The sequence below is a fragment of the Diospyros lotus genome, chromosome 9 (assembly GCF_014633365.1).
Source record: "Diospyros lotus cultivar Yz01 chromosome 9, ASM1463336v1, whole genome shotgun sequence".
NCBI classification, from domain to species: Eukaryota; Viridiplantae; Streptophyta; class Magnoliopsida; order Ericales; family Ebenaceae; genus Diospyros; species Diospyros lotus.
This window is the reverse complement of record NC_068346.1, coordinates 10,334,724-10,348,755: the sequence shown is the minus strand read 5'-3', so window position 1 is coordinate 10,348,755 and position 14,032 is coordinate 10,334,724. Positions and strand designations below refer to the sequence as shown.

At 38.9% G+C, this 14,032-nt stretch overlaps 1 protein-coding gene across 2 annotated transcripts in view; it reads right to left on the bottom strand.

The window, feature by feature from the left end:
• The window catches only part of LOC127809717 (delta(3,5)-Delta(2,4)-dienoyl-CoA isomerase, peroxisomal), a 52,942-nt gene extending 39,933 nt beyond the window's left edge, over positions 1–13,009 (bottom strand). The window contains exon 1 of one of the 2 annotated variants that reach the window (XR_008025204.1): positions 12,288–13,009. Coding sequence is in view for 1 of the 2 variants with exons in the window: in XM_052348738.1 (XP_052204698.1) it covers positions 12,288–12,924 (637 nt within the window). In the remaining variant the exon portion in view is untranslated. The remainder of the gene's footprint in view (positions 1–12,287) is intronic. The other variant, XM_052348738.1, reaches the window with a different exon arrangement.
• Between the last annotated feature and the right edge of the window lie 1,023 nt (positions 13,010–14,032).

The following is a 14,032-nucleotide window of genomic DNA, read 5'->3' as shown; positions in this document are numbered from 1 at the left end:
TATGTCCGGGCGAGTATATATCAAGTATTGCAATGAGCCAATGAGAGTTCTATACAAAGAAGGATTGAAAAATAGTTCTCCTTCATCTGTTAAAGAAACTCCAGCAGCCATAGGAGTATCACATGGCTTGCTATCATGCACAGCAGCCTTTTTTAGTAAGTCAATAACATACTTAGTCTGAGTTAAGTAGATACCATTGCTGTCTCTATAAGCTTCAAAACCCAAAAAATAGTTCACCGAACCAAGAGTTTTAAGAGCGAAATGTGTGTCCAAAGCTCTAATACATGATTTAAGAGCATCATTATCAGAACCAGTGAGCAGAATATCATCAACATAGATCAACACATAAAGCACACAACTAGCAGTCTTCTTAACAAACAAAGATGCATCTGACACAGCACGAATAAATCCCCATGACTATAACACTGTCCTCAGCTTCATATACCAGGCTCAAGGAGCCTGTTTGAGGCCATATAAAGACTTTTGCAACTTGCAAACATGTGTAGGGAACTGAGAATTAACAAATCCCTCAGGTTGAACCATATAAACTGCTTCATTTAAGTCTCCATTGAGGAAAGCATTATTTACATCAACTTGTTGGATGTCCCAACCATAGGTAGCTGCCAAAGCAAACAAAACACGAATGGTTGGTGCCTTAACAACCGGACTAAAAGTTTCAGCATAATCTACACCCAGGGTTTGATGAAATCCCTTAGCAACCAGCCTGGCTTTGTACTTAAGAATAGAACCATCGGCATTATATTTCACTCTAAACACTCACTTACAGCCAACCAGATTCATATCCTTAGACATTGGAACCAAATCCCAAGTATGATTTTTCTGTAAGGCTGTATATTCTTCATTCATGGCCTGAACCCATCGTGAGTCTAAAAGAGCCTCACTAATAGAATTAGGTTCAACAGAACTCACTAAAGCATGAGGAGAAGGAGCAACTAACTATTTAGACTTGGATCGAGTGACCATAGGATGAAGAGAGGGAGTAGAAACATGTTTGGAGGGCGTAGGTTTAGACTGAGGTGCAGATGAAGAAGCTGGATTAGATGGCAACTGTTGTAAGTGTTCTTCAACCGGAGAGGGGACATCTAGTTGACTATTAGACTGTGTGGGAACCGGAGCTGATGCAGCCGAGGGACACCATGAAGAATTAGAGCGAGTGAAAATAGGTTCCAGAAATGCAGTAGAATATCCATGAGAAACAGGTGATGAAGACAATGGAGAAAGAGGAAACAAAGAAGGATAAGGAAAATCACTAGGATAAAAATGGACATGCCGAGACACATATACTCTCCCAGATGGATGCAAGCACTTGTAACCAGCTTGAGTATGACTATAGCCAAGAAAAACACATTTGGCTGAATGAAAATCAAACTTATGTTGATTATATGGACGAAGAAAGGGAAAACAAGCACAACCAAAAGGTTGAAAAATGAAGTAATTAGGTTGTTTATTATATAGCAGTTCAAATGGTGTCAAAGACATGAGAGAAGAAGAAGGAGGGAAGTTAATAAGATGAACTGTTGTTTGAAAGGACTCCACCCAAAACCGAAGAGGCATACAAGCACGAGACAACAAAGTTAATCCCATTTCAGCGATGTGTCTGTGTTTACGTTCGGCTACACCATTTTGCTTATGAGTATGTGGACAAGTAAATCTAGATTGGATGCCATGAGTTCGAAGATAAGGCAAGAAGGCTCAAAATTCCCCTCCATTATCAGTTTGCAAAGCCTTAAGCTTAGTGTGGTATTGAAGTTCTGCAAACTTATGAAAGACAGTAAATGTAGACAAAGCATCTGATTTAAGCTTTAGGGGATATATCCAAGTATACCGAGTGTATGCATCAACAAAGATGATGTAGTACCTATAGCCTTCTAGAGACAAAATAGGGGCTGGTCCCCAGAGATCAGAATAAATTAATTCCAAGGGTTTAATTGCAATGATGTCATGACTTGAAAAAGGAAGCTGGCTTAACTTTCCAATTTTGCAAGAATCACAAAAGGACAAATCGGAACCTGAACAAGAAATTCCCATTTTATTCAATACAGACTTGAGTACATTCATTGAAGGATGTCCCAACCTATCATGCCATTGTTGCCAAATTTGAGTGTGCTGCTGAACAGCATTTACAACACGTGGGAACTCATGACAGAATGAGTTTGACCTTGTACATGTAGCTAGTTTATTACATGTTTTTGAAGGAAAAACAGAAGAAACTAAAGAAGTGTCTAGGGATGAAGCAGGAATACTGGCACCAGTAGAACAAGATGCTGGAGTCAAACGATAAAGCTCATCCTTAAGGTGTCCCCAAAGCAGCAGCAGTTCGGAAGCCCTGTCCTTAATCAAACAAACATTGGAATCAAATTCAGCTACCACATTATAGTCATGAGTAAGCTGAGATACACTAATCAGATTTTTCTTCATACTAGGAACATGAAGAACATTAGATAATGGAAGGACTAAATTTGATTGAGATTGCAAATAATTGGTGCCAACATGATTAATAGGAAGTTGCTTACCATTGGCAACAGCAACTTTGTCGCCACTAGTGTATGGAGCATGTAAAGAGAGGTTATTAAGGTTGGAGGTGATGTGATTAGTTGCTCCAGAGTCAACAAACCAATTTGAATCGGGAAGAGAAGGAGAAGCTGTAAAGTTGTTAAAGTTGTCAGGTGTGAAAGAATTAGAAGAACTACCGGAGTGAGTGCCTTGTGTTGAAGCCATATCATTAGTGTAGATCCCGTTAGAGTCACTAAAGGAGGCCATGTAAGCTCTTGAAGGAACTTGATTCATAAACTGAGGCTGAGTAATAAACTGTGTAGGATTACCACCATCAGATCTGCCAAAACTTGTGTTTGATGGCCGCTGGAATGTTTTATCAAATCGATGATAACATTGATCCACAAAGTGGCCTGGCTTACCACACAACTGACAGTAAATTCTCCTATTTGAATTCCTCCCTCGACCTCTTCCTCCTCCTCTATTACCATATCCATTCCCTCTCTGAGACAAACCTCCTCGAGTGCTACTAAAATTATAATTCTGAGCAGAAGGCATTGAAGCCACATTTACATGCATAGTAGAGACCGAATCAAAATTGACAGTGGAGTTTTTTACTAAAAGTCTTTGTTCATGCATCAATAACAAATATTGGATCTTTTCCAAATCGATCTCATCCATTTGATATATAATAAGGCTCACAACTTTCTCATACTCCTAATCTAAACCATTAAGAATTGCAAGCAACAATTCTTTATCATTCAGTGGTTCACCTATTGCGGCCAAAGTGTGTCCGACTGTTTTAATCTTAAGAATGAAATCATTTATAGACAGAGAGTCCTTTTTCATAGATCTTAGCTGCTGTTTTAATTGAAAAGATTTGGCTATAGTTTGGCGAGAGTACAAACTTTCTAGAATACTCCATACCTCAGCCGATGACTCACTATGAATCACCTGAGCAAGGACCTCTTAATCGATTGTTGAGAGAAGCGATCCCAATAGAAGCTGATCGGATCGAATCCAACTCAAGTATGCTGGATTAACTTCCGTTTCTTCACCATCGGAAGTAGCTAGAAACTTCATAGGAGGTGTCGTTTTATTGAGAAACGACACTAGATCGAAGGCACGCACCGTAGCAAGAACTTGTGCCTTCCAGAAAATATAATTGCTGGAATTGAGTTTAATCGGAATGAAATTCAATGCCTTAGCAACAGACGAGAAATCCGATTGAGATCCAGTCGATAACGAAGAAGAAGAACGAGGAGAGGGAGACGAGGAAGAATCGAGAACTTGATTGGAGGCCATCGACTCTTTCGAACCGAAGCTCTAATACCATGTAAAGAAACAACTAGGGCAAAAATAAACCAGAGAGAATGAAAGATAGGATTCAACTGATAGAAGAATAATCAAGCATCTATAGATTCGAAAGATGAGCTGCCTTTAAATAGACAGCTCAACCGCTTATAACAAGATACACATAGGCAGCCACTAACTGTAAAAGGCTAACAAAAAACTAACTAAAAATACAAGGAGCAATATACATATAGCTAGCTAAGAGAAAGATCAGGAACATGATATTTAAACTACTCTAACAAGGCGCAAGGCGAGGCGTGGTCCTGATGGATATAGGTGCATGCTAACTAAAAAAAAATGAAAAATATATATCCTAGTTGAAAAATAAGATATAAAATAGGTCATAACTCTTAATAACATCTTCACAAGCATGTTATCAAGAAAATTAAAAAATTCAACATATACTAATGAAAAAACAATAAAAAATGACAAAAGATGCAATTTAAAAGTCTTTTAAGTCAACTTAAATTAAATATTAAACAATTTATAGGTCTTAAATCTTAATTAAGATTAACTAATTATGCATTTTAAATAATCTAAAAATCATCCTCATCATCAAGATCAAGCATTTCCATATTTTCATCATCAGAAGCATCATCTCTAATATTCTCTTCTTCCACATCATCTCCCTCTCCATCTTCATCAAGTTCAAATTCAATTGGAGCATTTGAAGTAGTAGCCTTTTTACTCATTGTCAAATTTGTAGTTGAAGCAATAAATATAAACCCTAAACAATAAAAAATTAAATAAAATAATAAATACTAAAATAAAAGGCTTAAAAAGCAGTTAAAAAGGCCCAAGCACGCCTAAGCCCAAGGCGCTGTCATGACCCAAGGAATAATATAAGGGTATTATTGTAATAGAACTGTAATGGGTTGTTAGGATATTTTTACAAATTGTTAGAAGCACATGGGTTCTGTTAGGAGGTTGTTAGAAATTAGTTAACTAGTTACTATGCCTATATAAAGACCCCATTGTAAGAGGAGAATATATGCTTGAATTGATTAATGAAACTCTATTCTCTCTAAGAATTCTCTCAAATCTCCCTCTCATTTCTCTCTACTGCTCTCCCTCAATTCTTCATAATTTCTCCCCCATTTCCCTCTTAAATCATTCTGTTTCAGTCCTATTCAATTGGATCCTTCCGATTGCCAATTCCAACCTTGTTATGAACCCTAGGTTCATGACAAATGGTATCAGAGCAGTCAATCCTTGGCTGTGGATTTGATTCCAATTGATTGGAACTACCAGACGAGCAAAACCTTCCCATCCTCGAAGCTGTTGTAGGTGAATTTCGCAGAAACCGCAGCCATCGATTCTCAATTTCGGAGAATTCTGCTGGTTGCATCACAATCACCTTCCTTGATCAATCAAGCTCTGCACCTTCTTCAATCGGTTCTGCCACTCTGAACACAATAATCGACTTGGGTGCAAACCTCGTTTGTTGATCCACAGTGAAGCAGATTTCAAATGATAGTTGATAGCAGTTGGGTGCAGTGATTCCTAGCGATCAGTTGGAACTCAGGCGATCATCAGCCTAAGACAGAATTCTGGGTGAACGAATTGAACACCCAACCCGATCGGAAGCGTCAATTGATTGAGTGGAGGAGGAGACCGACTGAGGAAGGCGGGTGAAGGCAAAACTGACCTAGGCAATTTTGACGGTGATTTCGGAGCGACTGGGTCTAGGTCGTTGAGTCGGTGATCCTCGACCTCGGGAGGCAACGAAGGGTCGACGAGGATCTTTGGGTTGACGGTGGTCCTTGACAGTGATTCTAAACGGTGATAGATCTGATCCTTGGAGGTGATTCTTAGTTCGGCTAGAAGGCAACGAAGGGAGGGTGGTCTATGACCATTGAAGTGCGACTGTTGAGGTGAGCATGAGTCCGTCGAAGGTGAAGCAGATGACCCAAAGAGTTGCGACCAAACCGATAAGCTTCCTGTAGGCGCAGCTGGGTGTTGCGGTTTTGATCGAGAAATTTCGATCGGAGTTCTGGGGTACTGCTGCTTTGATTGGTCAATGATTCCTACCCAAACGGTGATTGTAGGGATGTTTCATGAGGTGAATCTAGAGGCCGAACCGATCCAATCAAGTTCTGAAAGTATTTGCACAGCAGAAACGGTGAGATTTGGAGCAACTGGGAGTGAAGTGTGGAAGGCGAATTTGGATGGGTGATTCTTGGCTGTGAATTACAGCGCTCTTTTGCGGTAATTCCAATCAAATCCTAGGCTACTAGTAAGGTAAACAAAGGTTAATTTTGGCTTTGAATTTTGGGATAACTTGTTTGAAGAAGAAGAGTATGTATATGGCTCCTTGGTCTTCAAAGTATGCTGATTGTAAAAAATCAGCTAAGGAGAGCAATGCATGTAGGAGACCATGGGAGCCTCAATTGCAGCAGAAAAATTCTTCATTTTCAGTTGAAATGGGGTCTCAATTGTAGCCGAATGATGCTGTATTTTTAGTGGTTAATTTTCATGCAAGAGAGTTCTTGAAATGGATGAAATCTTGACAGTTCTTGGACTGTTCTTAAACCTAAAACCTAGCTCTGATACCAATTTGTTAACCTAGGACCATGCGGAATTACCCTTAGATGATATAGGCCTCTCTCAACACTCCCAAATCCTCCCGGTAATAATAGGAATTGAAACAGAAAACTTAAGCAATCAAACAGAAAGAAAATAAGAACAAGAAACAGAAAATAAACCACACAACGCAAAGATTTATCCTAGTTCAATTTCCTTTGAGGAAACCTACATCCAGCCTTCAAAGAGCACCCCCGAGCAGTCTTATTAATCAAATAAATCCGACCCGAACAGCAGCAAGATCTCCCCCTATTCCCGAGTACAAACAGCAACTTCTCTCCCAAGATTACAAAACTAAATCAGAACTTTAGCCTTCCTCTCAGAGAATACAATGCACTCGTTACAATAGAAGAGAATAGAATGGCTACACACACTGTCTAGCACTCTATTTATAAAGTGGGCAGTTATCCCTAGAGAAGAATTAGATATTTACAGTTTAATCCCCCCAATTTCCATTAATTACAGTTTGAGATATAAACTTCTATCTAATTCTTCAATGGCCCTCTAGCACACTGCCATCATTCACTTATTTCATATACTTGAGACAACATTTCAACAATTTATTTTCTTAGTTTATTTATTTCGTTAATTTGATTATTCTCTTTTCCAAAATAAAGTTTGTTGGCACCCTATATATCATCTCATATTGTATTTTGAGCCAGTTTCTGGGTAGTGTTTCTGGGTTTTCAGATTCATTCTCAATCTTGTCTTACATCAGCCTCAAAACAAAATACTAATCACAATAGTAAGTGCATTAGTAAAATAAAATGGCAATAGCAAGTGCCATTTAAGAATGAGGGTGTGAGCAAGCAATGAAGTAGTTGCACATAATAGTTTTGCGAGTGTAGGAGTGTCTCCAGCCCCAGCTGCATAAGTTTAGGCCATCACAGTGCCATAGAGTCATGGCTAAAGAATTTCAATATGATAATGAAATTTCCAAATCTGATTTGAGAACCTTTTTTCAGAGTCTTCAGAAACCTCATATGTTACCTAATTAGAGATATGACTTGATAGAGGATATCAAAGCATACCCTTTGTGGATGGAATAATCCAAGCAGATGCTAGCCTGCAACAGGTGACATCTCAAGTTTTTCTTGTTAATATGTAACATTTCGAGTTCTTAAAGTTTCAATTGTTTATCCCCTGTCAGTCCACCCTGAACAGCAGATTGTCCTGATAGTTTTCTCTTCTTTTTTTTTTAATGTTTTTAGTTTCCTTTTACGTTATCTCTCAAACTTACTTACACAGCTGTCAGTTATTATGCCACTAATAAGAGTATATATAACCATCTAGTAAAGATTAAAATACAAGGCACTCCTACGAAATAATTCTTTTTTTTTCTTTATTCAACTCCTACAAGATAGTTGACAGTCAAAAGCATATAACAATATTACTAGCTGCGTGGTACACTTCATTGCTAAGAAAATCTACAAATGTCCAAGCAATATGATATCATGATAGAAAATAATTTGCTGCTTTATAATAGTTCAAACGATAGAACAGATAGCATAAAGTGTTGAAGTTTGCCTCGAGTTTTGTCCTAGAAGATAGCAGAACCAGAAAGGAGCATGAAGGAGTAGTCTCGGATGAAGAAATTAGGCAGCTAGGGGTTAAAGTATAATTAGTACATTTTGTTGGGGTTAATATATAATTTCCCTAAGTTAGTTAGTTGCCTAAGTGTGTCCGCCTCCTCTATAAATGAGGGCAAGGCGCCTGCTGAGAAACAACTATTCTATGAGTGCTCTAGTCCTTTGTATTATGAGTGCAAGGCATTGTTCAAGAAAGGAAGATTGTCTGCAAGTCTTGGGGTTTTTTCTTGGAGAAACAGTGTGGTATTGTACTCAGGGTTTGTGGGCTTGAGGGCTGTGATGTACTGATCTTCTTTCTGGAAATAAAGACTGCTAGGAGGGCTCTTTGAAGGCTGGATGTAGGTTTTCTCAAAGGAAACCGAACCAGGATAAATCTTTGTGTTGTGTGGTTTGCTTTCTGTTTCTTGTTCTTATGTTTTCTGTTTTCAATTCCTATAATTGTTGGGTGGATTTGAGAGTGTTGAGAGAGGCATAGATCTTCCAAGGTTCATTCCGCATAGTCCTAGGATAACAAATTGGTATCAGAGCTAGTTTTTAGGTTCAAGAACAGTCCAAGAACCTTCAAGATTTCATCTGTTTTGAATTCTCTATCATAGAATAGTGTTAAAATGGCTGCAACTAGGTATGATATTGAGAAGTTTGATGGCCAAAATGATTTCGGCCTTTGGAGGATGAAAATGAGGGCATTGCTAGGGAATCTAGGACTAGAAGAGGCTTTAGATGAGGAAGAAACTCTGCCTGAAACCTCCACTGAAGAACAGAAAAAGGAAAAATCAAAAGAAAAGAAAGATATTGACAAGAAAGCTTTTAACACCTTGATTTTAAGTTTAGGGGACAAAGTCTTGAGGAAAGTGGCCAAAATGACCACGGCATTAGACCTTTGGAAAAAATTGGAGACCCTTTACTTAACTAGAACCTTGTCTACTAGGTTATATTTGAAAACCAAATTTTTCTCCTTTAGAATGGATGAAGGTAAGAAACTGCAAGAGCACATAGATGAGTTTAACAAGTTATGTTTGGATCTTGAGAACATAGACATTAAATATGATGATGAGGATAAGGCCTTAGTCTTATTGCACTCTCTACCAAAATCATATAAAACCTTTGTTGACATCTTAAAACATGGTAGAGACAAGTTGTCTCTAGATGATGTGACCGGAGCCTTGAGTTCCAAGGAATTACAACATAAGGTTGAAGGAAAGAACTCTATACATGATGCTCTAACAGTTGGGACTAGACCAGAAAACAGGGACCCTAAATTTAAGGGTAGGTCTAGGTCAAAGTCTAGGAATGGCAAGAAAATGATAAGATGCTATCATTGCCATGATGAGGGGCATATTAAAAAGAATTGTCCCAAAAGAAAGAGTGAAATCCTAGAGAAAAACCCTAGAATTTCTTCATCTATGTGTGAGGCTGACTATGATAGTGCAGATGCCCTATAAGTGTCTAGAAATGCTGGAAATATAGCATAGTTTCTAGGTTTAGGGTGGACTTATCATAGGAAATGGTTTTTTCAATTTTATAGAGTCATAGTAGGTGATATGGTGTTAGTAGGAAACAATCAAGAGTAAAGAATCAAGCCCATTAGAAGATCAGTTTCTAGGATCTAGGGGGACCTATCTAGGCCTTGTCTCATAGTGGAGCTAGGTGAGGTGAACCTAGTGAAGATGATGTGTTCCTAAGGAATTCCCAAGCTTATATGAGCTTGCTGGAATTTAGGAAGCTGGCTGGAAATTGCTTCTGGTGTGTAGGGTTAGGTGTGTGGAGTTGTGTAATAGGTATACCTAGGTCTCCTAAAGCTAGGGTTCTTACCTATGAGGGAAAATTCTAATAGGACATGGAAATTCCAAGGCCAAGGGATGGAATTTGGAATGCTGGCCAGCAAGGAGAATCCTTTGGGAATGTCCAAAACTAACCTATGAACCAGGGTATAGCAATAGGGAAATCTAGAAAATGTTTTGATCAGATTCATTGTGTAAGCTTGGGTTGTATTGTGAGAGGGAGGAAGCTAGTGTTTAAGATAGCTTTGGCTCTTGCAGTGAGGGTCCTTGTGATCAGTGAGGGGAAAAGTGTGTGTGTAAGGGTTGTCTTGTATGCTGAAGCCCATGGTTGATCAAGATCTGGATTAAGCAAGGAAAGGGAAGGAGAATCCTCTTGTAGGAAATGAGCAAGGGAATAGAAGGTTTAGAGTGCTGCCTAGGATGGGTAGTGATAGGTCTTAATTTAGTTTCCAGTGAAGTATGGAATGTTGGGTTTGGAGGATGCTTAGGCTCAGGTTTGAGTGCTAAGGAGCAGGCTGGAAAATAGAATCACTTGTATAAGAAGAGGTGATGCACTCTTGTCCAAATGAATGGCATGGAGCCATGTAAATTTGGAGAGAATATTGGACGTAAATGGTATATCTCTTAGGTTAAAGGGGTGGAGTGCTGTTGTAGTGTCTATTTGTAAATTAAGGAAGTGCTGGGAAATGGGAAAAGTCTAGGGAAATGGCTAGACATGGCCATTGGTTATAGCAACACATGAAGGCTTAATTTGGATCAAATAGGTAATCTCTAACAGCCATTATCCATGTGGAAATTAATAGAGAAAAGGGATCTTATAGTCTAGCCAAGGGATAATAGGCTAGAGGGAAAGGTAAGCAAGGATTGGTTGCTTAGAAGGTCTCTCTAGGTATGATAGTAATTCCCTAGGTAAGATATAAGATTGTGATAGTCCAAAGGGTAAATTGAGTGCATGAGGAAGCTGTGTCAATTTCAATGGTATGCCTAGGATAAGTAAGGCAGCTTCATTGATAGTTACCCAATGGGAAATCTCAAGGTGTAGCTGAGGTTGTAGTTCAGCATTTGAGATTGTTGGAAGGAGGAGAAGCTGGAAAGGCATAGAGGTTGGAATAGAAATGGACAGCTTATGGCAGCCTAGGTTATCCAAATCTTAAGCATATCTTGGTAGGCTGGTAGTTAGAAGAGTCTCAAGAGGTTGAGCAGTCTTGTTCTGAAGCAAACATAAGAGAAAGTCAGTGGTAAATCCTTAAAGGCCGGTTTTGGGAGCTAGGAGAAAGTCTAGCAAAGTTAAGGCCAATCCGGGTAAGGTTCACTGTGTTGTGATGCTGTGTAAAAGGATGGAATCTCTTTGGATTAATAAGTAACATTGAGTATGGTTTTGGTTTATGGTGAAGTGTGCCTAGCTGGAAATTATACATTTAGGGTGTATATGTTGCATTTAGTATGCAGCAGGAACCCTAAAATATAGTCTAGGTAGGAGGAGTTGAAACAGCCAATGGGCAGTCCATTTGGCTTAGTCATTAGTCCCACCATGTAGTATATCAATCATATTGGTGTTAGGAATATGTTCATTAGAAAATCCCTTGAGGAGGATAATATCTAATGAGAGTTGCAGGTTTAGTTTTTGTAGTTGGAATTTTATCCAAAGGTGGCCCATTGTTATGTTTTACAGCATTGATTTGTTTTCTTTGATGTGTTTGTGTTTGATATGATCAGGTTTGTCCATCATCCATGGTGAAAGCAGGAGTTGGCTATCGGGTGAAGATCTCAAGGCAAATGGTGGAGAATTGTTGAAGTTTGCCTCGAGTTTTGTCCTAGAAGATAGCAGAACCAGAAAGGAGCATGAAGGAGTAGTCTCGGCTGAAAAAATTAGGCAACTAGGGGTTAAAGTGTAATTAGTACATTTTGTTGGGGTTAATATATAATTTCTCTAAGTTAGTCAGTTGCCTAAGTGTGTCCACCTCCTCTATAAATGAGGGCAAGGCGCCTGCTGAGAGACAACTATTATATGAGTGCTCTAGTCCTTTGTATTATGAGTGCAAGGCATTGTTCAAGAAAGGAAGACTGTCTGCAAGTCTTGGGGTTTTTTCTTGGGGAAACAGTGTGGTATTGTATTCAAGGTTTGTGGGCTTGAGGGCTGTGATGTACTGATCTTCTTTCTAGAAATAAAGACTGTTAGGAAGGCTCTTTGAAGGCTGGATGTAGGTTTTCTCAAAGGAAACCGAACCAGGATAAATCTTTGCATTGTGTGGTTTGCTTTCTGTTTCTTGTTCTTATGTTATCTGTTTTCAATTCCTATAATTGCTGGGTGGATTTGAGAGTGTTGAGAGAGAGGCATATATCTTCCAAGGTTCAGTCCGCATAGTCCTAGGATAACATAAAGCTTATAAAGTTGTCTCAACACTCACAGTGGTTGAACATTATGCAACTAATAAATCACTAGAAAATGAATAGAATATAGAGTTACCCTGAGCAACAGCTCTGACACCATCATCCATGGCGCCCTTGGAAGGAAAAACCTTGGAAACAAGACCCAATCCTTTGGCTTCGGAACCTGAAAACGTTCTTCCAGTCAACGCCAACTCCATGGCGTTGCCGTGCCCAATGATACGTGGCAGCCTCTGAAGCGTCCCAAGATCAGCCGTGATCGCCAAATCAACTTCCTTGACGGAGAAAAACGCGTCCTCCGTACAACATCTAATGTCACAGGCGGTGACGATGTCAACACCCCCGCCAACACAGGCCCCATGGATGGCGGCGATCACGGGCTTCCGGCAGCTCTCGATGGCGGTAATCGCTTCCTGCATAGCCTTGACATGGCGGCGGAGGCGCTCGGCGGTGCGGGCACGGTCAGCGGACTGCTCGGCGAGTGAGTCGAGGGCTTTGATGTCGATGCCGGAACAGAAGTGGTGGCCGTTGCCGGAAAGGACAATGACGGCGACGTTGGGGTTTTGATCTAGGGAGCACAGGGCTTTAGGAAACTCGGTGAAGAAGTCGAGTGAGAGTGCATTGGCACGCGATGGGCGATTTAGGAGTAGATCGAAAACCGGAGAGTTGGGGATTTTCTGAAGGATCTCAAGGGTTTTGTACTCCTCTTTCTCCATGACCAGGAACCAGGACAGAATCGATTTTAGCCTTATAGCTTATACGATTACCCACTCGTATAAACATTAGAAAGAAGCCCCCACGGGGATGGTAGTGTGATAAAACAGTTGCATTTTACACGGAAAATTAGGTGGTATTCTCTTTGTGTTTCATTTTTTATTTTTGAGTTTTGAGTTTTGAATTTATTTTGAGTTTTGTGTTTTGAGTTTTTGTTTTGAGATTTTTGAAAACACATTCTCTTTGTCAATCTGAGAAACTGTTTTTGAAAACTGAAAACGCGTTTATTTTAAAATTTTGGGAAAAATATTTTATTTATAAAATAATTTTTAGTTAAATTAAAATAATTTAATACTAGTATACTATTAAATACATTTTGAAATTAGTGAAATATTGTAATATTTTTTCCCATTACAAAAAAAAAAATACAATCAAGAAATAAAACAACTTTGGTAAAAATAGTAAATGGAGAAATGAAAATAAAAAATTAACTCAATGAAAATGAGAAAATATGATTATTCATGATAAATAATATTATATTCAACAGTTCAATAACAAATGGATTATAATTACAAGTTTAAATAGTCATGACAAAAATCAAAACAGCTCGAACACTAAAGATTAAAATAAGTCTACATAATCATATACGACTCCTTGAAAAGTCATTCCACATTTGTGTAGCAATTTGATCCCTGATTTGTCCCATTTGAGCTGTTTGACTAGCATCAAATTGTATGGCTCCTTGATCTTGACTTGACTCCGGCATATCTTGAAATACCATATTCTCTGATGAAAACTCAGCAAATAAACTATCTAAAGCGTGCTTCTAGCGAATATAATTATGTATTGCACAACATGCAGTAGGGATTTGTCTTTGCCTACTAAGTGGATAATTGGTAATTAATTTTAAAATAGGAAATCTTGCCTTTAAAACACTAATGCAACGTTCAATAATGTTACGACACGAGGAATGTCTATAGTTGAACAGTTCTTCCTTTCCACGCGGTCTTCCTCGTCCAAGATAATCACGCAGATGATATCTTCGTCCTCGTTAAGGGACAAGAAAACCAGGCATGTTTGGATAACCAGAATCAACAAGGTAAAATTGAT